The sequence below is a fragment of the Gymnoscopelus braueri genome, assembly GCF_963280865.1.
Source record: "Gymnoscopelus braueri genome assembly, chromosome: 2".
Taxonomy (NCBI): Eukaryota; Metazoa; Chordata; class Actinopteri; order Myctophiformes; family Myctophidae; genus Gymnoscopelus; species Gymnoscopelus braueri.
The window spans coordinates 28,817,643-28,844,726 of NC_137604.1; the positions used below are offsets into that span (position 1 = coordinate 28,817,643).

The following is a 27,084-nucleotide window of genomic DNA, read 5'->3' on the forward strand; positions in this document are numbered from 1 at the left end:
ATTGTCACCGGGTGTAAAAAAAGGGTTACAAAATCGTGGGATAAATGTATTTATAATTTTTTTAAAGAAAAGGATAGGATATATTTTGTGTAGAGGCTACAGTAATTGCTACAGTAATTGCTATACAGTAAACACCATCTTCGTAAGCCTCACTTGAAAAGGAATTCAAATTGCATTTCTATTCTAACAAGTACAAGTGTTTACACATTTTTTAAAGCAACACCCAAAGCCAAATAATAAAGATTCATGAAAATTCCCTCATTTCTGGCAAATAATTTAAATTAAAGGGATGTTTCATTCATCCATTCATTCATTCAGGAAGACAAATTATATTGACATTACAAGTGTTACACTGAGCACTCATCTAGGCAACAATGAGTTGAACCTTTCCTATTTGAGTACTCTTCAAAATGACCTTGAAGTCTGCATTAAATAAACAGACAGGCCACATGAGTCATAATTCACTGCCAAAAAAACTTTTTATCCATCAATTACTCACCCCATGAAGTAGTGATGTGTGGGTCGAACCGTAGCCTGCATGACCCGCGTAGCGCCCCGGGGGGTTCAGGTTCAGGCGGGTTCAGGTAAGCTTCAGACGCAAGTATGGCGCGTGCGGGCATTGTGGTTGCTTTTCTCTCTCTTTCTGTCTGTCTGTCTGTCTGTCTGTCTGTCTGGCTGTCTGTCTGTCTGTCTGTCTGTCTGTCTGTCTGTCTGTCTGTCTGTCTGTCTGTCTGTCTGCCTGTCTGTCTCTCTCTTCTCTCTCACGTCTGTCTCTCTCTCTCTCTCTCTCTCTCTCCTCTCTCACTTGCTGTCTCTCTCGCTCCATCCTATTCTCCTGTCTCTACTCCTCTCCTGTCTGTCTATCTCCTCCTGGAATCGATTTCACTTGTGTTCAATATGTTGCTTATTTTAACAAGTTAAGTGTACTGTGTCTGCGTCTACCACTATCCTCTCGCTGTACACAGCCTTGTCAACTTCATCTTTATACATCTATTAAGGATTAGAGTTTAAAGAGAAATTTATAAAGATTTTTCTCTCTGCATGAAAACATCTGTAGCTCAATTGATTGTAAATTCTCTCTCTCTCTCTGTCTGGAAAGCAATTGAATGGACTTGCTTGAACCTTTGTTTAGAATTACGTGCATATTTGCTGCCTCGTTGTATAGGATATATTTTACTGGTACTAGTGGGGACTCGGTAAACACAAATGGTCATTATTTTTTGTTTCTTCAGGCTCCTACCCAGATTGTGGTCCATTGAGTAAATGTGTAAATGTGACCATCACTCTTCCTGTCCCTGCATGCCTGTTTTGCCTGGAACAATGTTTGTCTTCTGTACAAATGTCACACATTGTCCGGCAGGCCAGAAAGTGTTAGGAGGAAAAAAACAGAAAATAAAAGAAACAACAGTGTTTGGCACCACTGTCAAACATTCTAAAAGCAGCCCCAACGGCTTATGTTGTAACTGTGACCCTGTTATACTGTACGTTTCAACTCAGCTGTGAGTGCAGTTTTCACAATAAAGGTCCTTACACACCGGGAGCGTTTATTTTGTGCGATCAATTCGCATCTTACAATACAGTAAATGCACAGAATCTTTGTACGTACGTCTGTAGCTCACGTATCTCGAGAATCGAGAAGATAGGCTGTGGCCAGAGCCTTTTGTACAATTCTCCACACATTCTCCACAGACGTTTACCACTGCACAGGGACTTTTCCAGGTGGGAACAAAAGGGACAGACAGACAGATGGTTACAACGGGTACTCTGACAACGGGTATAACGGGTATTGCATAACAGGGTGTGGCATGCAGCGTTCCAAACTAGCATTGCTCCCGAGTAGGCCGGTACCCAAAGGGCACCGGTCTAGTTAATTTAACCCATTAAAACCGGCTATTAAAAAATTGCAGATATACAAGCTCAGAGCGCGCCACTTTGCGCCCCGCTAACATTTTTGAAAAATCTTGAAAGTGTTTGAGAACTGCTGTACTCAACAAACGTGAATATTACGTGGTGATAAAGTGATGTTTTTGTTTGTTTATTTGTAGATTTTTCACAGCATCATAATAAAAGCATCAATCTGCACTAAATGAGGCATTTGATATGAGATATTCACCCACCCACGCATTTTCGGATTGTTTATCCGTCACGTTCCCGGTGACTCCGCTCCTACATTGATCTCACTTATAAATGAAAAGAGTTAAAGTATTAGTATTTGAATTAATGCAGTCACCTGAACATAATCTCTGTGTGTCAAACCCACTGTTTCATTTATCTTAGCTGGCTGCAATGAAATCAAAAACATTTGAGGTGTGTGAATTATACAAATTAAAACAGTGAATCAACTGTACCATTGATGGACTCACTGATGGGTAACATGTGTGGAATAACAAGCAATGTGCAGTAACATGGTGCTGAAAAGATGCCTATTTGCCTTTGTGATATAAAATATTTCTCTGTCTCATTAATCAGTGTGCAGGATTCTTCTTCATGAATGGTAATTTGTTACTGTCCAACGCACCTGCATCTGAGCTAAGTGGATGTGTGAATATTTCCTTTTCCAGGACAACAAAATGAAAGCGTTTTTGGTCACCGACCCCCATCTGAAAATATTGTGTGCCAGGGACAAGATCTGTATACAATTTTTTTTTTTTTAAGATGTTTTGAAAATGTATTACTGGTTAAACTGGTTAAAAAGGACCCCACTTTGAGAACCACTCATCCTAACTAATACAATCACGTAGTGGTTGGACTTCCGGATCATTCGGTAGGATCCTACATCTGGTAGGACCCTACGTTGTAGCTATGTTCTAGCTAAAATCGATCACGCCTGTACCCTTTGGATAGTGTACTTTTAATTGTTCAGTATACATTTTTATTAGTTATTTGGCCCATATTTTGTCTCCGTTGCTCACTACTTCTTCATCTACTTTCCGCCACACTGGATGCCTTACAGCACTTTGCTGCCTCCCACAGGTCGGGAGTATAATGCAGTTGATATCAAACTGCGCATGCGTCGAGTTACGGCTGCAGACTTCCCAGGGAGAGAGCGCACATCCCCAGGGATTACAACAGAGCTGAGCCCCGGGACCCCCACGAACCATTCGCTGGGGGTCCGACCTGCCTCACGGCTGCAGACAAAAACAAATTCCTTCAAGTGTGTGGGTGTGTGTGTGTGTGTGTGTGTCTCGCTTCGAACTCACGCAACAAGCGAGTGCACGCGCGTTCCTGCTATAACTTTTTTTATGCCCACCACGGAACAAAATATTCACGTGCGCGGCCAGTCAGACAGTGTGTGTGTGTGTGTGTGTGTGTGTGTGCGTGTGCGTGTGTGTGTGTGCGTGTACGTGTGCGTGTGCGTGTGCGTGTGCGTGTGCGTGTGTCTGTGTGTGTGTCTGTCACAGGAACACACGGCTGGTATTTTCGGCTAATGAGTTTCTTTTGAAACTGTTGTAAATATTCACAATCAATCAATGTGTAGCCTATTGAGAAATGTATCTGGCAAGTAACACAACAATATCTAATCCATGTGCACATTAGAAGTGAGTAGGCTACACGCAATATGGCCAACATGAATGACCCCTTATGCACCATACACATTACATTACATTTACATAGCGATTATTTTATCATTTAGAAATTCTAAAATATATTATCCTAATTGAAATTATATTATCCTAATGGGCTATAAAGGTGAACAAAAACCACAGGTGAAGATGTGATGTTAATCAATGTAGAGTAGGCACCTCCTCTGGAGATACCTCAGTCAGATGGATGGATGAGGGACAGACATGCATGGTCTGGAGCCAGGCGGACAGACAGCCAGCACATATATTTTAAATCCTCGCCCCATGATAATAGTATATAGCCTATATTCTAGGCTGCTAGATGTGAGGGCCAGGCTACTAGACGTGAGAGCCGCGTAGCGGCCTGAACCTCTAGTCTATTAAAAAACCCTTAAGCCCATTTGGACAATGACACATTGTGAGCGTGTAGATCTGCTATTTCCTATGCACGACACAATGTGCGATAAAAATCAGGCATTATGTGTCAATGCATACAGAAATGCAATATATCAGTCCAACTACACATTGATTTGTCTAAATTGTAGCCAATCATAGTCTGTCTAGTGATTAGGGCACTAGACAGTGAGAAAGTGAGGCATTGATTGCCTATTCCTGCAGGAGATCACATTTGTATGTGTGTGTACGTGTGTGTGTGCGTGCGCGTGTGTGTCTACTTGTATTTCTATACTTGTTAGGGCCGCTGAATATAATATATAAGACAAATCACATTTTATTCTCATCCGATTGAAAGATGCTCTGTATTAACCCGCAAACAAGTGTACTGTATTTCTCCCTCCCACTCAAGTTGTTTACTGTCTCCCTTATTAAATCAAAGACTGGGTTCCAGCCTCTCGATGCACTGATGTTAGCATTATATTCCAATGTCTTGGTGCTACTAATTTCAGTTTCAACCGTATACTAATGAGTAGTCATTTACTGGATTAATGAACAAACATAAATCTCCTGATGTGGGCATGCCACAGGACTAGTCTGGTCTGTTACAAACTAACTCAATATCCATTGTACACATTAAAATGCTCATTAGCATTTGATATTCATTAAACTTCCATTTTCAGCTCCAAATACTGTATGCACTGAAATAATGTTTTACCGCTTGCCTATTATCTACTTCTGTCTGAAGAATAGGTGTAGGCTTAATACTAGAAAGTGGACATTGTGAACAGTAAACGATTTTACGGATTTCATTACTTTCAGATTTGTTATGACTATGTTCCTTCGAACAAACCAAATTAATCATTTAAAAGCTACACATTTTTTGCCTTGAGATACTGAAAATGTGTTAACAAAATCCTTAATGCAAGGTAATGCAAGGGAATATACCAAACATGGTGTTTACACAGTAAAATCCTCCATTGTTATTATCAAATTTATTATTAAATTGATCTATAACTCACAGAGTGTGCAAATGTCACCAAAACCTTACAGGTACATTTGGTTACATTTTGTGCCCTTCCCATTTCCAGGGCCCTGAGAGTGTACAGCACAAAGCAGCGCTAATGGGTGCTCTTAAAATGGGAAAAATGCTCCCTGCACAAAGAGCCATGCTTTTCAGGTAAAAAAAACTCCACTACATCAGCCTACTGTATCCCTGTCTTGAAGTTCAAGTGGGGCCCACAGGAGGTGCCAGGGCGGCCAATTGAAAAGGAGAGGAAAATGAAATACTACGACTACTACTAATAATGATAATAATGATAATAAAATAAATAAATACATATTTTTTAAGCAGTTTGCAATAGGTCACAGCCAGAAGCTATGGCTATTTGCCTGTGTATGGCAGTGTATGGTGTAGCTACTTTTATTCCAGCTACTGTAAGCTCTTCAGATGTAATAATCTGCTGTAATGTCACTAGCTGACAACCCACAGTGTGACCATACAGCAGCATTTCCCTCTCTTGCCTTTCACAGGTTTCAGATGATGCTTCTGATCCATGGCAATGAAGGCAGAGCATTATTCCTGTTAATCATTAAGGGTTCGAGGCCTATAAGGCTGGAAGCCTTATTGCATTCCTTGCCTTTCTTTTTCTTCCGCCGTTTTTGCAGTTCTGGCCTAACCGTGTGGTCACTTTTTACGAAACTCGGCAATATGTTAGAGGGCTATGCCAAACGGCCAAGGCCCGAAACTCACAATCATTGGCCAAAGGGTGGCGCTGTAGCACTCAATTGAAAATGCCAACTTTGAACAGGTACAACTCATGCCCTGTTTGACCTACAGCCATGAAACTTCGATACACACATGAGTCTCCTAATGCCTAACAACTTTCTAACTCTGACTTTTGACCTTTGACCTTTAGATCTCCCACCATTTTCAATTATATGAAAAGCAGTAAAAATCTATCTCCTCCTGGGATTTTTGAGCAATCTGCATGAAACTTTTTACACATGAACTTTAGACCTATACCAACAGATTTATGGGAGTGGATTTTTTCTAAGTGAAAACGTTAAGCTTTTATGAGCCAATGAATATTGCAGTTTTATGACAATTATTCATCTGCCCCTAACACATACATGCAGACTCATATTTGTTTGAAACTTTGCAGTAATGTAGAGGGTCATTCCATATATCACTGAAACCAATCTTACTCCAATTGGTCAAAGGGCGGCGCTATAGCAATTTTTCGAAAATGCAAACTTTAAACAGTCATGCCTCGTTTGGCCGGCAGCTGTGAAACTTGCTTACACATGTGCCTTGACTCATGAGGAACACATCTATCACTTTGACCAGTAAGCTCCGCCCTTAGATTTTCCGCCATTTTGAGCAGTTTGAAAAAAAATTAAACCCAGGATTTCTGAGCAATTTGCGTGAAACTGTTTCATCTGTGTGAACTCCTTTTTCACCAGTTCAGGACTGTTGGTCCAATGGCTGATTGGTAATCCATATGCCTTGCAACCACAGGGTCGCCGGTTCGAGTCCCACCTCATGCAGACTTCATCTCAATTGCATTGCACACAACATGACTGTATCAATGAATAAATGTGCAATTGTTAAATATAATATTAAACGCTTATTTGAGGGTAGTTATTTTCAATGTATGATGTACTTCATTCACTCACAACTCATTAGTGGCCTGGTGGCTTTTTCTTTGAAATAATGTGTAGTTTTTCAAATATTTAACTTTAAGCGCCCAATGACACGTTATTGGCCATGGCCATTTAAAGGGTAGCAACATTAACAAACAAATGAGTCTATACCTGTAACAATGCTCTATACACCAGGGAACAAGATTGCTTTATGCTGTGTTGCTGTTGCCAGGATTCGATCCCATGACCTTGCGGTTCAAAGTCAAGAGCTCTTCCAATTGAGCTACCCAGACACAAGACACGATATACATTGACATTTGATGAACGCGCAACTTTTACACTACAGATTTTTTTTACATCACTCTCCGATTTAATCATAAAATCTAAGCTGTGTGATATATACATTTTGAGTTAAGACCATTAATATCAACCCATGTCCCTCTGCACTCTAGCAATCAGTGCACCTGGTGATACTTAGCCTGTCAGTCATTGGCTCCTCAATGGTGCTGAAAAGTGTACATGTACATTTACTCAAGTACCAATACAAGTGCTTCCAATGCACAGTACAATTTTGAGGTACTTTTACTTTAGTTTCCATTTTTGTTACTTCTACTCTACTACAATTACAGCATATGACAGCTTTAGTTACTTGTTACTTTGCAGATTTAATTATTAATACAACACCTACAGTAACCACATACAGCCGATCTACGATGTGACGCGTTATGAGCTTGTATGTATATAATAAGCAATCCATGCTGTATGATAACTTACCACACATGAAATCCAATTCTGTCTATCCAATGGCTCAGTCAGTACATTGTCTACCCACAAGTCTGTAGGTCCCTCGTTCAAACCCCAATTTAACTAGACCAAATATAATTTACTGAACAAATATCATGACTTTGTTAATTAATGCATGTTCACTTTTTAAAGACAAGATGAAATGGCATTTTGACAGTATTTGTTTGTCTATTTTCTGTCATATGTTATTCTCTAAAAGAGTCATCCTAGTGTGCAATACCCCCCCTGGCCTATTCCCATGGATTGGATCCACCCACCTCACCTGCTGTCACTCCCTCTCAATCCATAATCACACCTGTGTCTCTCTCTCTCTCTCTCTCTCTCTCTCTCTCTCTCTCTCTCTCTCTCTCTCTCTCTCTCTCTCTCTCTCTCTCTCTCTCTCTCTCTCTCTCTCTCTCTCTCTCTCTCTCTCTCTCTCTCTCTCTCTCTCTCTGCCTGCCTCTGCCTTATCCCTCGAACCCGCTTATTGCTGCTTGCAGCTATATCTTTACATTGTAGTTGCTATCTTTTCAAACCCTCTATCAAGTCTGTCCAGGTTTGCCTTTATTCCAAAATAACATTATTTTGTTTTTATTATAGATTTCCTTTGGACAAATGTGGGTGGCGTATTCCTTATTCATTTTTAGATTAAATGTTGATTGATTCCATCCATCTGATTAGACACACTCGGAAAGCTGCAGTCACATTTGATCAGTTCATTTAAAAGATAGCAGGATGAAACCATGCATAATAGGTTGCAGTGTTCCCATGATGTAGGTTATTATGTTTAATTTAAGGTGCAGTCTGTCTAGGAAATTGGGACAAGGGAATCCTAATTTAAACATATTGTAGGCTAGAGTAGTTGAGATGTGCAACGTAAACTATGCCATGGCAAAGGATTTGATGTGATATTGGCAAGCCGGTTCTAACATTTAGATTTGGTACCGGTGTAGAGATCATTATAATTTCTTTTTTTTAAATAAAATGTTTAGTATTGACATTACATTACCTACAAACACAATCCATCCTTTTTTCCCTCTACAACAAATCACTAGTCGCAAACAGCAAATCTATAGGCTCACAACGCAAGATTGTATCCGGGACAACGCTCCACACGTCCCAGACTCTTCTCCCTCCTGGCTTCCAAACTATGGAATGAACTCCCCATTGCAATTAGAACTGCAGACTCACTCTCAATCTTCTGCCGTAATTTGAAGACTCACCTCTTCAGACTCCATCTCAGCCCGTAGCACTTGCCCTAGCCTTGACGACCTTGCAGGATTATGCAAAGGCTAAAATGTAACTTAGATAGCATGTTATGTAGACAGATGCCAGGTCATTGATGGCCTGGCATCCTATAGTGCAGGGGTACTCAACAGGCTTTTTTGGGGGGGATTCTTGGAGGGGGTGTGAAAAAGTATTTGAATTGTTGTTTTCATGTTTATTTTCATGTATGTTTTCCTACTCTGCACCAGGCGCGGAAATCCCGGGGGTACGGGGAGATTTGTCTCCCCCTAGCTTCAGATTGGCGGCCCCCCAAGTAATTTAGAATAATAAAAATAAAGTTAAAATAATTAAAAATACTTATTTAATAGAACCTGAACCCACGTATGCATCGTCAGTAATTAATAATGAAGAATTAACATAACCCAGTGTCAAATTAGCTAGATAAAATACATAAATAAAATAAAACGAATTATTTTTTGTATTATGATGTATTATCTTGTGTCCTTCCTTGCTTACTGTAAGTCGCTCTAGATTAAGAGCGTCTGCTAAATGCCTAAACTGTAAACTGTAAACTGTAAACTGAGTGTAGATCTGCTATTTTCGCTATATGACTTGCCCAGAATAGGGACGCTATAGGGTTCATTTGTTTAAAAATGTGTTTATAAAACCCAGGGAACTTGAACTTGCTCTGCCTCCACTCGTCTGCATTTGGTTCCATTTGGTCCCTACTTGCCTTGCACTTAGTGCAATGGGATTAGCCTGTATTTATCTGAATAAAAACATACACCTGGAAGTTATCATAGCAAAGTATCTGAATCACTATTTGCCTTCCAAATATTCTGCTATTTCGTGACACATATTAGAAGCCTACTGTGGGCCTATTGTTAACAGGCTGGTGTTGAAACCTGCAAGGCATCTCTGCCCGACACACCTCCGCCGGTACCTAAACTTGTCTCGGAGCTGGCAGATTTTTATATTTCTATAATTGTGCCTACGTAGGTAACATATCAAGGCTGGTATTGCGGCCGCATGATGTGAACACTTAAAGGTATCATGACATTCATTTTCACTTTTTTTATTTTCAATGTTTTATTTGGGGTTTTATGACCTCAATTACACCCAAAAAACCTGAACTTAGAACATTCAGTGGATTTTCTGTGGTCTGGGGTTTTCTGAATAATTAGGCTGAAAAGTAATCTGAGCTTGGCCCTTCGACAGTGAGGTCACTGTCGATTAATCCCGCCCACTCTCCTCCTCGCCCCTCCCCTCCCCTATCCTTTCCTTTGGGGGGGGCGGAGCAGAGGCGATGATTGACAGGCAAAATCCCTCACCAGCGACACCCGCAGGCAAAGATTTCTTTTTCATTGCAGTTGAAAAGGCTTTAGAAATGTGAGAGAAAAACACCTGCCATTGATCACTGGAATGGAATTTTCACTTAAAACTTTTTGTACACTTTTGAAGGACCAGGACAAAGACTTTGAATGTGGTGTAAAAGTGAATGTCATTAAACCTTTAAAGGACGACTTCACCGATTTACTTGGTCTGTGTCTCATAGGAGGGCTGTGGACAGTCCAGAAACCCGTCTACCAGTGACATCATCGTTAGGCATGATTTTTTTTTTCCAACAAGATTTCACATTTTTTATTTAGATTTTTATTAACACGAGAACAATGGCTTCTTTTATTGCATCGCAACTTTCCAGGAATAGAAAGCCTGCAGTTTCTATTAGCTTGGATTCCCCATTGATGATGTCACTGGTAGACGGGACTCTGAACTGTCCACAGCCCTCCTCTGAGAAAAAAAAAATGGTACCATTTTATCATGAGTATTAGTGAGGACCAATTATATGAAGATAGGCTGAAAATCGGTGAAGTCGTCTTTTAACAAATATACGTATTAGCAGTAAATGTGTTACTTATTAGCAGTAAATCTTCGTAGTGTGGTCATTACATAATATATTTACGTGCTGCAATCGAGACCAGGCTGTCTGCTGTGGTCTGCTACACTCCACTCACTTCTCCAGTCCTCTGCTGTTACCCCTGGTGTATAAAGAAAGAATCATTTATGAGAGGGCTTACATTCCTTTGACAGTGTTCTTGTGCCTACGTGTCAGGATTTACATTAACAGCTGTGAAATAATTTTGCCAACCAATTATGCCACCACTCCTGGGTGAAATGACACTTTCAAAAGGGATACTGTATCATCAACCTCTGACATGCTTTGACATAATGTGTCTCTGAGATTTCATCTCCCCGCTATAATTGCCGCCAGGTTGTTTTTATGGCCACTCAGAGAGGGATTGAGGTGACCTCCTCAGTCATCATTTATTCAAAACTGGCCATGGTACGTTGCAAGCATATTGCAGATTATTACAGCATATTACATGAATCACGAGCACATTGGGTTTCTGACCACACACAATGTTCACTCTGCGGTGATGTTCGGCTATATAGTCAGGAAGACTTGTAGAATTTCCGAAACAAACTCTGGCCAATGCAGAGACTGACAAAACAAAGTCTGGCCATGCAGAGCATTTGTTGCATTTTGATCTTATTTATCCGCAAAAGCCAGAAAAAAGTTAGACTTTGTTTGGAGTATGCTGCAGCCTACATACATTTAATAATCATATATTATTATGTCTACACTCAGATGTCTTATTCAAGGCCACTACTTTCCTTGAATATGTTGTTTTTGCCTCTGGTGCTGTGGTGATCTTAGTTTTATAGCAATTATGGGTGCTGTGGTGATCTTAGTTTTATAGCAATTATGGGACAATTGTCAAAAAAAGAAAGATAAGAGAGCTCCTTTTGAAGTTCGCCTGTGTTTAAATGTCTGTTTTTTATGTTGCTTTTCATTCTGAAGTTCAATGAGCTTATGCAGGGAAACCCTTTTCACTGACTTGTTTGCTTTGTGAGGCTTTCTGTTTTTAATTTGTGTACAGACTTGATTGTGCACATACAGTAGACATGTAGTTTATGTCTACTGTATGTGCACATGTGCATGCACATGTGCACAGCACACACTCAAACATTAAATATTTGTATTTGTTACATCTTATGAGTACACAAGAGTTCCTCAACATTGTAGCAGCAATCACAACAGTAACATACAAAAGAAATAATTGAGAATAGCAATTAGTAAGAAAAAGAAATAGCTACATAATATGTACATTTGTCATAGCACCCTTTGAGGTGCTTTGAAGGTAGGCCTATGTACATGGGTCCTACTTCCTATTACATATATGCTGTCAGAATATGTAATACATAATTTAACTAGTGTGTGTGTGTGTGTGTGTGTGTGTGTGTGTGTGTGTGTGTGCGTGTGCGTGTGCGTGTGCGTGTGCGTGTGTGTGTGCGTGTGCGTGTGCGTGTCGCGCAACTGCATTTCCTATGTTCAAGTGTGACTTGTTATATTCATCAAATTTCTTATGGTGTGTTGTTACATGTGATATTTAGCCATTTACTGTAGCAGGTGCTCTTATCTAGAGTGACTTACTGTACATAAGCTCCATCAGTATTTGTCAAAGTGTAAATGTTGTCTCCGCTAGGCCGATGGCGTCCGTGTGTCCGTCCGTCCGTCCGTCCGTCTGTGAACAGCTAATCTCCGGCACCGTTGGCCCGATCGAGTGAAACTGTGCAAACAGTCCAGTGTTCATTTTGACAGCAAATTCTGATTTAGTCTTAGTCTTTTGAATAACACACCATTTAGTTTTAGTCCTATTTTAGTCTTCTGAAATTGTTTAATCTTTTAGTCTTAGTCTTAGTCAACAAAATTAACACTTACACACAAACTCCTTGCGTGCCAGAGCAGATTCGGCCTGTTATAGCGCCACCAGGAGGCCGATTTTGCAAAACAATTATTTAGATATTACTCCTAAAGATTATTTCCAAACATCACGCAAATCGGTACACATTATCTCTATGTTCATGTGATCAAGACGGATCTGTCCAATCTTTCATATTCCATCAATTCCGAATATTGCTGGCCCACAATAACCTACCTGACCTGTGCTCTGAGGAGCACTTTTTCTAGTTGCTTATGCTTTTACTTAAACAAGCGCAGATGCGCGAGCACACACATGCATTGCACAGCACACACAGGTGCACGGCGCACACACACACACGCACGCGCGCACGCACACACACACACACACACACACACACACACACACACACACACACACACACACACACACACACACACACACACACACACACACACACACACACACACACACACACACACACACACCATATTCCCTCTCAAGAATGTTCTCAAAGAAAACCTGACATGAACCGTAAGCTCTGCGAAAGTTTCTCTTTGTTATGTAACCCCCCACTGTTCTTTCATTCCTTGCCAGACCATTGCATTGCTTACATCAATATTCATAGGTAGACTGTTGCATTAGCAATATCTTAAACCCATGCCCATCTCAGCAGCAGTACCTTTCTTCTTCCCTTCCTTGCCTTTTACCTGGATGACAGATAAGATGACAGCACCTACTGCATACCTTTGTGAGCTTTGTGAGACAGATATCACTGGCAGACATATCATATACTGTATATATTTAGTCCTGTGTGTGAAACACATCTGGCCACCCTGATAGGAGGCTACACTGTCAAATCTGTACTTTTCATTTAACTCAGGGAGTGTACTAATGGAACCGAATGGACCCATAACGGATCCATGTGGTTCCATTTGTACACATTTGTTAAATTAATACTCAGGATTTTGCAGTGAAGCAGTGAGGCGGGCCCAAAGAACAAAGGAAACATATTCCAGTCCAAACAGCTCTGCAGGATGTTCCATTTGGCAGCTTCAGTTAATGACACAAGCAACTGACACCGCAGTTGAAATTATAAACAACAGTGTCAGTTATGGATCATCATCTATAATACCTTGTTGTTAGTTGTGTCAGTACAGCCATTACTGTACATTTGCAATAGAAGAGACACAAGGCTAGACAGATATATATACAGATATATATATTTTTTTATGCTGACATCAACAGTGAAAACCAAATAGACTAATGTGCACCTTACCTACAATTACAATTTAGGTATTTAGCAGACACTCTTATCCCGGGTGACTTAAAGTGCGAAATCAATGTAAATGGTTTGAACCCTAGTCAACAAACGAGAGGGTAAATAGTCAAATACGTAGAGTGTAAAGTAAACAATTTAGTGCTTCAAAGAAGGTAAGATACCAGGTAAATATCAAACTTAGCAACTGTCTAAACAACATGCTATTTAAATAACATTCTTAGCATTTGTGGTCAGACATTCCATTTATGTTATATAGCTGTTGTTGGGTTTACCTGGGGAGAGGTTGGATTGGGTATAGGTGCCTTATGCACAACTGGAATTCATGTCTCACTTCAATATATCCTTTCAATGGTCAATTTTTTTCCTCAGTCAAGAAGGTACAGTAATAATCACACTCAAACTTGATTACTAACACCTAATTAATGACCGTTTCACTATGTTGCTGGATACACCGAAGCAGCCTGCTGCCACATCATTAAACCCTGTAGGTAGTTGACATGAAGACAGCAGGGTTTTCTCATAGGCGTCTTCCCATACTGTGGAGCAATAGAGAGTATGCACATGCGTCACTTTTCCACCGGGACACACCCCCCTCATCTAGACTGAGTGGCAAAACATTGAGCAGCATGGAGCGTTGGCGTTTGGAAGCGCTTGTTGGAAATCACTCAACGGTCCTGCGTACCACCTGCTTCTATTATTTTAGCCAATAATTGAAAATACACTTGATATCCTGGTTATGGTTAAAATAAGAAAATAAATCGGAATATTTGGGAATAATTTCAGTTTCCCAATCTGTATATACTGTAGATCAGCTAATATGTCTCTGGTGGGTGTTAAAACAGACTCCTACACCTACAGTAAATGTTTCATAAACCAGGCTCATGTAAAATATATGTTGTATATACACAATGTGAAATGTATAGCTTGCATACAGTTGTATGGCAGACCAAATATGGATGCTTGTTGCAACCAAAACACAAGAACACTAAGTGAATGTCATTCTATCTTTACAACACAGTATTTATTTAATTGACTTGTATTTTAATGTCTGCTTGGCCGGCATTAAGAACTGGCACATACAGTACTCATGTCAGCCAGTGTGATTATTCAAAGTACTCATTATATAAAGAAGTTACTGTATCTAGCCAGCAAGGACTGCAGAAGTCTCACGCAAGATCTCAACATTGTGTCAGCTACTTAGCTACTTGGTGTCATGTCAAACACAACTGTTGTCACGTTACTACACCAGAAACAAATTATCTGACTTAGAGGTGTTATTTTCACTTAAAATAGTGTTTTTTCTGGACATTTAACCACTAAAGGCATATTTAAAAAATATCTCAAATAACCAATCTATAAGCTCACAATGCATTGTGAGCATTCTGAGCTTGCAGATATGCTATTCATTAATAAATAATAATAATAATAATAATAATAATAATCTTACAATAAATGCACAGAATCTCTGTAGTACGTCTGTTCACGTATCTTGAGAACTGTACGACCGACCGACTTCATACTTGGCAGTTGGCACGCGCGTCAACACCGACCCGAGGGGGTTGAGTGAACGGCGTCGAGTCGGCCAGACAGGCGGTTGCCCTTGAACCCTGATCTGACCGTATAGAGGCATTATGCCACCTGCATGTCGTCTCTCACAGCATCATAAACCTCCTCTTTGGCCTTATCTGGAGCATCTCCTCCCATGCAGAAAGGCCCTGGTGGAGAGGCAGTTGTGTACTGAACTCCAGGCCACATCTTTATGGACATTTAACAGGTATTGGAAGTTTACATTTTTCCAGACTTGGACACACTGGTTTTCGATTAAAACTCCTACTGGCACAAGCCTAGTCGTCTGTGGTGACAGGCTCTTCTCAACATTACTCCTGTTCACCACATGTCTCGTCATGAGGTGTGTCTGGGGAGTCTTTTCCCAAATCAGCTTGAGATTGTTTGTCCCACCCAAAACTTGGCAAAATATGACCATAGGCTGGTATTATTGTCGATTAAAACTGAGTTAACAATCTGTGTTAAAACAAGGTTTCCAGCTCAGTACCTAATTCTGGCACTGCTTTCCCCCCCTTTTCAGTAGGCCGATACATAATTTCCCCTTTTGTCTCTCTCTTGTTGCGAACCCCATAAAAGCTGGAACATTTCCCTAGCCCTGCGCCATCCCTCCTTTTCACATGTCCAAACCATCTCAACCTCGATTCCCCCCCTGCTCAGTGCTCCCGCTGACAGCCTGTTAATGGCTACAGCGCAGAGAGGCTCCCTCTCTCCCAGCAGGAGCCTCTGATCTCCCAGCACTGATTGACGGTACTCAACTTGCTCTCCATGCTACTCTTTGCAGGCATGTAGCTCACACAGGGATAGGTCTAACACGAAGAGATAGAAGAAACATTTTTTGCTGCCCTTACAGAGCGAGTAATGTAGCAGTTTTTTTCCAATTACGAAGAGCATGGTAAAGTTGTGTAATCCACTCAGTTGTTTCTAGAGTTACAAAATTCACTTAACAATGTAATCTCTCTCTCTCTCTCTCGCACAAACATACACATACACAAACATACTGTACACATACAGTACACACACACACACACACACACAATGAGATGAAGTATAATGTACAAAGCACATTATCACCTGATTCCGTACTGTATCCAGGAGTTGTTCCGGCCTAGAGAGAGCCGGCACAACTTGAGGGGAATTGCCATTTTCAAACAAACGCATGCTAGAATCAATAATAAAGGTAGATGCATATCGGTTAAAGGGGTACATTTATGGAATAGCTTAGATGATGAACAACAAAATTGTAGCTCAATAAACAAATGTAAAAAGATGTACAGATCTAACATAATAGATAGATATAGAACATTGGAATGATATGAAATATATTTTATATATATTATATGCCATAATATTATTTTACTATATACTTGACTGATATTATATATATTAAAAAAAACAGAAGGTTGGTTTCTGTTACTTGTTCTGTTTTGAAAATCCAAATGATTTGTTGTCGTTTTATATATATATATATATATATATATATATATATATATATATATATATACATATTGTTTTATTTTATTTTCTGTGTTTTCTTTATTTTTATTTTTTTTATGATAGTTATTGAAAGGTTAAAAGGGTAGGCACAATACGCTAAGGCTTCAGCCTACACCTTTTTGGTCTATGTTTTCAATTATAACAAATTAAGGCTTTGTATTAACTTTCTTTTAATGACCAAAATAAAACTACTACTACTACTACTAGCTGCCAGCATTGCTAGAAATGAAAGAAAACAAATCTGGATGCATTCTACCGGGACCGGAATATCCAAACTGCACTCTATAATTGCTCAGACTAAAGCAAAGAGATGTCTGGTGTCTGGAAGCAGCAAGTGAAAAAGAAAAGACAGATGAAATTGCATGCTGGCTAGTACCATGTACCATTTTGGCTATTTAAAAAAAATACTAATAATAAAAAAGCTAATTTGTGTGTTTTAGGTTGTTTTAAAGGGATTATTTTATGAAGTATTGAGTCATATTATTGCGATTCATTGACATTGACTGAATATTCCGTTATTGGTCATCACTTCAATAAAAAAGACTGAGTTTGATTGTTGGGAGCAGGCTTGCATTAAACAAAAGTTGTGTAGCCATTTACTAGAGGTTCGGGCCGTGTAGAGTTCTGGCCGCTACGTGTCCCTCACACCTACGTCGCACCGCCGATATGACCAATATATCTGAGTCATAGTTTCTGGGGCTTTGTCAGAGTACCTGTTGTACCCGTCTGTGTCCCTTTTATGCCAATATATGAGATATCTGTATGTGTCAGTCCTTGTACCTTGTCCATAATGGATATGCCCCCTTTTGTACCCATATATTTTGCGCTTGATGCCATGACGACACATTGAGGTTAGACAACACACTCCATATTTGGGCGTAGCTGTATTGGGGACTGGTTTATTGGGGCTCCTTAAACAACAATTGCATCGTTTTTTTTCACCACCTCTCATGCCCAATTTCTTGTAGCTGTGTACTAATAATGAATTAAAGTCAACAATTAATAAACAAAATGTGTAAAGTGATATAGGCTACTGTAGTTATAGCAGTGACTGAGACAACAAAGCCAAGTGTTCATGGCCCTCATCAAGTCTCCTTTGGCACAATGCGACCCACACCCAAAATGAGTTTCACGCTCCTTATAGCAATGATTACTATCAGAATAGTGCTCCAGGGTGGAACAGAATGTATTGGTAGCGGAACAAAGCCTGACCAACGAGCATCACAGCAGCCACTTCTCTTTCTCATACCTTGTAGGAGAAAATCCATTGTTACATGATTACAATTTACAATTTAGGCATTTAGCAGACGCTCTTAATCCAGAGAGATTTACAGCAAGCAGGTAAATGCAAAGTAATACATCAAATGCATAGAAGTAGTAATCTAGGATCATAGGTAAACCAAGAACCTATCATCAGTCTAAACAGTTTAAAATCCAAAAATGTATAATCTGTACATTGAAATTATACACACTATAGGATGCCAGGTCTACAAATGAACCTGGCATCTGTCTACATAACATGCTATCTAAATTACATTTTAGCCTTTGCCTTTGAGACCACCTGGGTGACTATAAAGTTTTAAAGGTGATCACTGTTACGGGGTCTAGATTGATGAGATAGGCCATCACTGTTGTGATGACTTTAATGTTGGCACAGCATTTAACCCATTAAGGCCTGAGGCCTTAAAATGTCTTCTAAATCAGTTTTTGAAAAAACGTATGTTGCTATTTCAGTGGTTCTCGAACTTTTTCATGTCAAGGACCTTGACAAGGATATGTATTTGGCCACGGCCCCTCATCTCAAAATATCTTTTTCCAGGGACCTCCAGAAGCAAAGACTTGAGTTACAAATGTTTGCTGTAAAAATATATATGTCACAGGTAAATTGGCATTCCAGGGAAATTGGAAGGGGAGCGCTTGTTTTTAGGTGCGGGGCTGCGAGGCGGCAACAAGAAGATAGCAACCAGGAAAAGCAAGCACCGGCCTCAGTGGCGCACTTCGATAATCATTGGACTCCCCATCCACTACCACTGGGAGTCTGGGTTTGACTCCGGCTTGGGACATTACTTTTTCAAACAACCGCGGACTACTTTTTTTCGCCGATAAAGTATAGTTTTGGACCATAACGGAGGCGCGCCGACTCAGCAGACCTTGAGGCCGAGGAGTCACGCCCGAGTGCCCGCGACGACCGGCCGATGGTCTGCTAGTCGACTAAGCGCCGTCCGAGTTATGTACCGATAGGCACAGAATCGTAAATGATGTTGTGGGGACTGCGTTTGCCCCAACTGTCACTCACTGCACTAACATAGCCCGCCAGCACCGCCCCCTTGTGCTTCAACTGCATGGAATAAGGCTGTTCGCGGGTGTGTGTGTGTGTGTGTGTGTGTGTGTGCGTGTGTGCGTGCTCATTTGTGCGCGTGTGCATGCGTGCGTGTGTGGTGTGGGGCTCATGTCTGGCTTGCATTGCCCTCTAGCGTTGATTCTACAGAATTGCCTGGGGGCGGTGACTCTGAGAAGGAAGGGACAGATGGATCACCGTGCCAAAAAACCTGGCTCCCGTCCACTCCCATTCTATCTCCTTGCAAAAAAACTCCATATTTCCTTAACTTTTTACAGTGGGGAAAACGAGTCATTTTCGATCCGAGATCACTCCGCTATGGTGACTCGTGTGAGAGATGTTATTGTTCCAGGCGTTAGCCAGGACCATCCACCATCGTGCACGCATATATTGTTTACAATCGGGTGCTCGTCGTGGAGCCTACAGCTGTAAACAGCGTAGCGTAACAAACGGTGAGATCTCTAACCCTCACTTTTTTAATAAAACTCTGGCACCGAATGTGTTAAAGGGTTAAAATACACGCTGAATGCCAGTACTGTGTCTGTCTTTATTTGAGCGTTAATAGCATGCTGAAACATGGTGACAGAAGTGGGGCTTAAAATGTGTTTGTTGTTTGTTGTTTTGTTGTTAGTCAGCCAGCCAGTTGAGTATTAGTATGTTACAGGCGAAAAAGGATAGGCTACTAGCCCGAGTGCTGCTGCATCTATACAACACTCGCTACCTTGCATGGCTAGCTCCCCACCACCGGCTCAGATGAGCTTCACTGTAGAGTGGAGCAACAATTGGGATGTATTTCGAGAAGAATATGAGGATTACGCACTGGTTACGGGTCTACAGGACAGGTCAAAGAACGTTCAAGCGGCAACTCTGAGAAGTGTTGGGAGGTGAATGTCGGCACATCTACCGACACAATCTGAGTCTCACAGCGCTATTATGAATGCTTTGGAAAAATACTTTAAGGCTGCAAAAAAATTGACCTACGAAAGGTCTTCAAGAGGACGGGTAGTCTATAGACAATTTTGTTACCAGACTAAGAGAGAAAGCAGTCACATGTGACTTTGGGGAACTGAGAGATGAAATGATTCATGACAAGATTGAACTGGGCGTTGCAAACGAGGGCACTAGACACAGGCTGACATGGGAGAAAGATCTCAAACTAACCTCTGCTATAGAAATGTGCCGTGCAGCTGCCGTGAAACCAATGGAAACAGAGCAATTCATCCAAAGTCACAGACACAGACAGCTACATGCCGATATTGTGGCAATGCACATGCAAGAGGCAGAGAACGCTGTCCGGCCTATGGAAAGCAATGTAAATCATGTGGAACTAATAATCACTTTGCAAAAGTTTGTATGAAGAGAAAAAAATTATATAATGAAAAGAAGCTGCACTGTGTGGAAGATTCGGCTGAGGATTCACAGTGTGTACAGTGTTGAAGATATATACACGTACATGCATGAGACAAATGGGCCAGTAAAAGATAGGGAAAAAATCGTTTATCACATTACGGATGCATGGCAAGGCACAGAGGTGTCAATTGGACTCTGGTGCCACTTGTGATGTTATGAGCTATGAGAACAAAATGAGGCTGGCACCAAAAGCACCACTACGTCCCCAGCGATGCTAAGCTGAGGCCGTATTCGGGTGAGTCATTGTGCTCTATGGGACTGTTTGACACTGACTGTGTAGTTATCGGGCAGAAGTACAAGCTGTCGTTCAAGATAGTGAATATTAATCGCCATCCTCTCCTGTCGGGAGAAACCTCTGAACGCCTAGGGCTCACGCATTTCACCATATTACACCATACGGAACACTCGCAGTATGGAGCTCTAACCAGAGAGCAACCAGGGCATCGCACAACTAACGGGGAATACCAGAAAATAATACTATTTTGACATACGGGAAAAACGGTTGGTGCGGATATTTAAATTGGCTAATATAATTATTGCGGTTGGATAACGGGCGGATAATTAATTTGTACATGCGGATTCGGATGACGTGAGAGAGAGGCCATCCGCGCATCTCTACCAGACGGGTATGGTATAGTAAACATAATTGAAACTTGCTCTCAATCAGGGTACCACTCAAAACAAGACTGGTGCCAAGGTTTGTATTTAGACTAAGAAGGCATTAATGATAGGCTCTACCTATTTTGTCTCCACATGTATTCCCTGTATTCTTTACAATAATGGATCTTATGTTGAATCACTGATCTATTAAATGTTACTTAGTACTTATAACAGGCGGCCAGACTCTTTTCTTTTATAATTTTCACATGTCAATCTTATTTTTTTATTATTGTTACAGAACTATTTTGTATCTCTCTGTATCTGTGTTTCATGCCTATAGTGGTGCTACTATGACAACTGAATTTTCCACTGGATCAATAAAGGTATATCAATCTATCTTTGTTCAGGTGCGGAATGAAATGTCTAGACATTGCAACATAGATTGTATCACAAAGTTCTGTGTGTATGTGCCAGGAAAACACCCTGGATATTCAAAAGAGTTCCACCGCAAACAGTGCAAGTTATTATCATTCTCAGCATGACATTTGAGTTTGAAAGCAGCTCACAACCTTTGACATGTCCTCTCCATTCTCTCCCATCCTTCTCCATGCTCTAAATGGCCAAGCAGAAATGCCATTCAAATTGTTTAAATGTTAAAGTTTGCTATTGTAAAGAAACAGTTGCCAAACAGTGACCCTTGTTTTGTAAAGCAGTGGGTTTTGTGCGCGCTCCATCGTTTTGTAGTATTCCGTGAGAAGAGAGAGGACAGAGGTAGAGCGAGAGCAAAGGGAAAGAGATAGAAAACAGGTTAAATAGAACAACGAAAGATATACAGATGGTGTATGTGAAAGCAGTATATCTCTGCTGTTCGGCCGGAACCAGCTAAATCCAAAATGGTAATTGTTCAGGAAATGAAAAACTAAATATAAAATTTTCAGAAAATGAAGAAAACCTTATATTTTTAAAACAAAGCAATACTGCCTCATCAAACTTGGTATTGTGACTTTATATATTATCAGATACTTGCATGTGTCATTATATTATCACCACTTTACCCAAATCCAGTGCAAGTGGAGTTAGGAGGTTTTGTCCATCATTGATAAGAACAGCTGGCAATGGATCTCAAAGCTCACAACACATCACAACGCATTGTGAGCTTGGAGATCAGCTATTTATGGTGAGCGCCATCCTCATATACTATAGATCAAGCTGAATTCTGTACTTAAACAACTTTTATTTTAACATGCATTGTAAACAACCATGGATCTAACTGTTAGCACTGTTGTTCTTCTACAGTTGAGTGCAACAAACAATTCTGCCTCAATACTCAATCATGTATTTAACAAAAGCGATCATGGCACACCAACAATAAATAAATGGCATATAAATACAAAATACATTAATGAAAAATAGAATCTTTAGCCTATCAAATCTGTAGCCTACTGCACTAACAATAACAACCACAGTTGAATTTACCTACAGTATCATATACCTATCAACATTTTATTATCACACTGTTGTGTGTTGTGTGTTGCGTGTGTGTGGTGGGTGTTTCTTAGTGCTTTAGATTGTCATAAAAGCTGTGAAAGTCTTTTGGCATGATCTCCTTGAGCTCTTGGAGATGTTTGAAACAAACTCCTGCACACACTCATTCTCTGTCCATTAACATTTAAAAAGAAAACACGAGCAGATGACCTTTGTGAAGACACCCTTCTCCTCTTTACTGGGGTGACATCTATCAAACCTTTCACATACATTCTCTTCTCTTCCCAGTTTATGTTCTCCCAAAAGCATTGAAAAATCTTCTCCCTGTCTGCCTCATACAGAGCAGAGCTTCTCGAGAGCCTGAGAGGAGGGGGGAGTTGTTTGTTTTTGACGGACAGTTTGAGGTTCCAATGGAGTTAGGAGTTTTCGTCAGAGGCGCTTTTTAATACTTTTTATACGTTATTATTAAAAAAAAAATTACACAGATGTAGAGGGGGTTCAATAGCGTTGATTTATGAAAAAAAAAAAAAAACTGAAAAAGGAGTTAGCTGGTCCCGGCTGGACACTGACGATATGATATTTAGAATGCTAGCATAGCATCATATGGAGTTGTGTACATGTTATTTCGAAACAACCCACATATTTCACATCAGGCAGGCGGTGTTCATGCCTTGTTCAACAGTCTGAAGGTAGGCCTACTGTAGCCGGGTAGAAACTTCATATTTTTTGTCTGCATCGTGTAAAACAATAGTTTTCTGAACTACTTTATTACATCTCCATATGCCATATGAGGCATAATACTATTATGGTCTTGTTATTTGGTCAATGTACATTAACTGAAGTAGGCTGTATTGCATTATAGTGTATTTTACATTTATGCATCATGTCTGTATTTGAAGGTGCAAGAACAGCCAGGTCGGCTACAGCTCAAAATCGCTCTGAATAAAGGAATAAAACAGTAGGAAAGTATATTCGGTTTAATAACAAAACAAAAAACAACAACAACAACTTCTGGCTGCATATAGTCTGAATATACTGTATACAGACTCTATGATTTTTTTATTCGAATGAAACTCTCAAAAAGACTGAAGTGGTTGGAATTCAATATGTAGAAAGATGGACCTTTTTGATCACTGTGGGGGAATTCAGGTATAGTGAGATGAATAAAGTCCATACTCCCGACTTGTTTTAAAAAAAGATCTTACAGAGCAAGGACAAAAGCCTGTTCACATGACAGGCTGGACTGATTAGATTTATTACTGGTACATCCAAACTCAAGCTGAGGCATACTTTCACTTTGTAGAGATCAGATTGAGTAGCATTTTATAAATGTGGTTTGTTATGTTTGCTCCATTGCTAGAGAAACGACGGCACCCTCTGACCTCAGTGCTCAGTACAGGAAGAGTAAATGCTTTTAATTTGAGCCCTGGAGTTGATTTGGGGACAATCAGGTTATTTTCCTTTTTGCTCCACAGAAATGCCTTGAACACTCACTGAGATAATTGGAATGGTAGTGTGATAATGATACAGGGGTGTTGTGAGGATGCTTATGCGGTGTCATGTCATTATTCCGACATCCCATTATTCCGACATCCCGTTGGTCCGACTGGCCCCATTAAACCTCCCTATACCTAACACTAACTTATGCTGCGTCTTCTCAGCATTGTGGATGATTTTGACAGACTTGTACTGACTTTCTTGTCAAGGTGCCATTTTTAAGATTGAAGTCTGGCTACCTTTTATAAATTGAGATAACAAAGACAAGAGACAGTGTGTAGGCAGCAGATTGAATGCTGCCCTCAGAAGGCATTCCAATGACTATAAGTCACATCTGCGTGTAGGCATCACAAGTACTACTTTAAACCTGACAGTTTCACAGATACATGAGCTTTTCTGTGCAGTTAGGGGCATTTTCATCAACTGAGGCCACTCTTACCTGCGGGGGGTCCTTAAGTCTCCATTTTGAGCTCAATCATCTCTTTACTGAACATGTTGCCCTTAGAATCAATCATTGTCAAACATGATATTGATTTTCAGTTTCTCTGACGGAATCCAGTTACCTGTCTTTAAAAGCAAAAAGCAATGACTACAGCAGGGGCGAAAACATAGTCTCTGCCACGCCTTCGTTCTGCCGGAGACAATCATGTTTGGACATGATAGGACATGATGCCCATGCCCCTGTATGTTGGCAATGATCAGTCGTTGCTTAGGCACCTGTAGCTTGTTCAAAATTCCGGTGCTGCCCGCCTCCTTACTGGAAAAAGGTTGTGACCACATAACTCAAATTTTGGCCTCTTGCCTCTGGCTACATGTCCGTTTTAGAATTGATTTTAAGCTTCTAATGTTTGTTGAAGCTCAAAACGGGGCGGGCTGCACTGTTCCTTGCTTCATTTCTTCATGGTCACACCCCATCCTCAGGTTGGCTGACCAGCTGCTGCTGGTTGTCCAACATCCAGGCTAAAAACCAGACGTGTCTGCCCCCAGGCTCTGGAACAGCTGGTCCCTCCATATTAGATCTACCCAGTCTATAGATATGTTTTGGATCTTTACCAAAGACCATAGTTCTTTTTGTTTTTCACTTATGTATTGTTTTTCTCGTTCGTAATGTATTTGATCACTTTGTCTATTAATCTGTACAGCACTTTGGTCAACCATGACCATTTAAAATGCACACTATAAATAAAGTTTGAGTTGAGAGTTGAATTGAGTTCAGATAAAGCTGATTTGTTATCTTATATCTCTCACAGGTGGTAAAGATGATGATCATCGTAGTGGTGACGTTTGCACTCTGCTGGCTACCTTATCACATCTACTTCATAGTGACAGGCCTCAACAAACAACTTAACAAGTGGAAGTACATCCAGCAGGTTTACCTGTCAATTATGTGGCTGGCCATGAGCTCCACCATGTACAACCCCATCATCTACTGCTGCCTCAATGGCAGGTGAGTTACTGTGTTATCAATAACTTTAAAACCGAAGAGTTACAGTATATTGAAGAATGAGTGGTTGGATGATAGTTAGAAATTGGGAATTATGCCGATATTTACCAAATTTACCAACTGAGCACATCCTATCCTATGTTAAAATTGGCTACTGGGAGGACCGGCCGGCCGGCGGACCACGACCACGTCACTCTGACTCAGACATAACCATAAACAAACCTGATACGCCCATATGTAGGCATGTCACTATGATTCAGACATAACCATAAACAAACCTGATATGCCCATATATAGCCATATATAGAGATACGGTTATCCAGAGCCACAGATCCGACCGCTATGCCCATATATGGTCTCCCTCGAGTCCGCATCGGCAAGGACTTGAGCCCACCACTGAGTCTTTCGGATAAGCGGTTGTACAGAACAGCCGATTCCAACCGATATGTCCATATATGGGCATATATGGATATTCAGTTCCAGAACCGCCAAAAAAAAGAAACAAAGGACTGGATGGCTGTTCTTTTATTCCTATTTCTAGAGTTCATCATGTAAGTGGACGTGAAAATGATCCATGGCATCATTTTCAGTGGAACAAATCTCAATATAATTGATTCTTTGTCCATCACGCCTTCAAGTGTCCTCAGCTGTTTGTTGTCAGTGCATTGAGAAGTCGATCTGAAGCATGTATCTCTATAGTCTTAAGTAGGGTGCTCTCATTTTGAATCCAGCCCAGACCTAGACACAGACAAACACTTGACAAACTATTAGCAATCATTACAGCTTAAAACCTTGAGGGGATCATGAAACTCTGTGCTATATTTGATTTCTGCCTCACATCAGTTTGAAGGACTATACTGCAGCTTCCACAGTATAATAAAAAAGTGAATACCACTATCAGTGGATAGGACAAACAATACAATTCTTATACAGAATCACCATGCCTATTTAACTACATCCTTCCCTTCCTTCCTTCCACAACCTCCACCCCATCCATCTTTCTGTTTGCTGTTCCCCTCCATCTGCTGTCCTCCCCCATATGTCACGATGACACCAGGTTCCGGGCAGGCTTCAAGCGAGTGTTCCGTTGGTGTCCATTCATCAAGGTGTCTAACTACGATGAGCTGGAACTCCGCACTACACGGCTACACCCTGCACGCCAGAGCAGCATGTACACGCTGTCACGAATGGAAACCAGCATGGTGGTCGTTTATGACCCAGCTGAGGGTGAGGGCGGCGGTGGTGGTGGCGGTGGCGGCGGTGGCACAAAGCCAACATCTGCGACTGCTAGGAAGAAAAGCTACATGACATTTCGCCATACAGATCAGATCAGCCCTTGTAATGGGGGCAGTGTTAAAACACAGAGTGGATAGGATAAACATTGAAACACCTCAGGCTACGGAGTTTTCCCACGGGGCATAGCCACAGGCATGCATGCACAAGAATTTTATTTACATGCACTATACACAGCATAGAGAGTGCATACAAACAATACAGTACGTACTGTACATGCCCATTTTACTGCTGCTTTATAGAACAATCATCAGTTTTAATTGAATTCTTAGAGCCCAAAAAATGACACTTACAGGGCC

General features: G+C 40.8%; 1 protein-coding gene across 1 annotated transcript in view; it reads left to right on the forward strand.

The window, feature by feature from the left end:
- The window catches only part of tacr3a (tachykinin receptor 3a), a gene marked incomplete at both ends in the record, with an annotated part of 38,078 nt that extends 11,213 nt beyond the window's left edge, over positions 1–26,865 (forward strand). The window contains 2 exons of the mRNA XM_080441934.1: positions 25,299–25,495; positions 26,550–26,865. Of these exons, the coding sequence (XP_080298060.1) occupies positions 25,299–25,495; positions 26,550–26,865 (513 nt within the window). The remainder of the gene's footprint in view (positions 1–25,298; positions 25,496–26,549) is intronic.
- Positions 26,866–27,084: the final 219 nt, after the last annotated feature.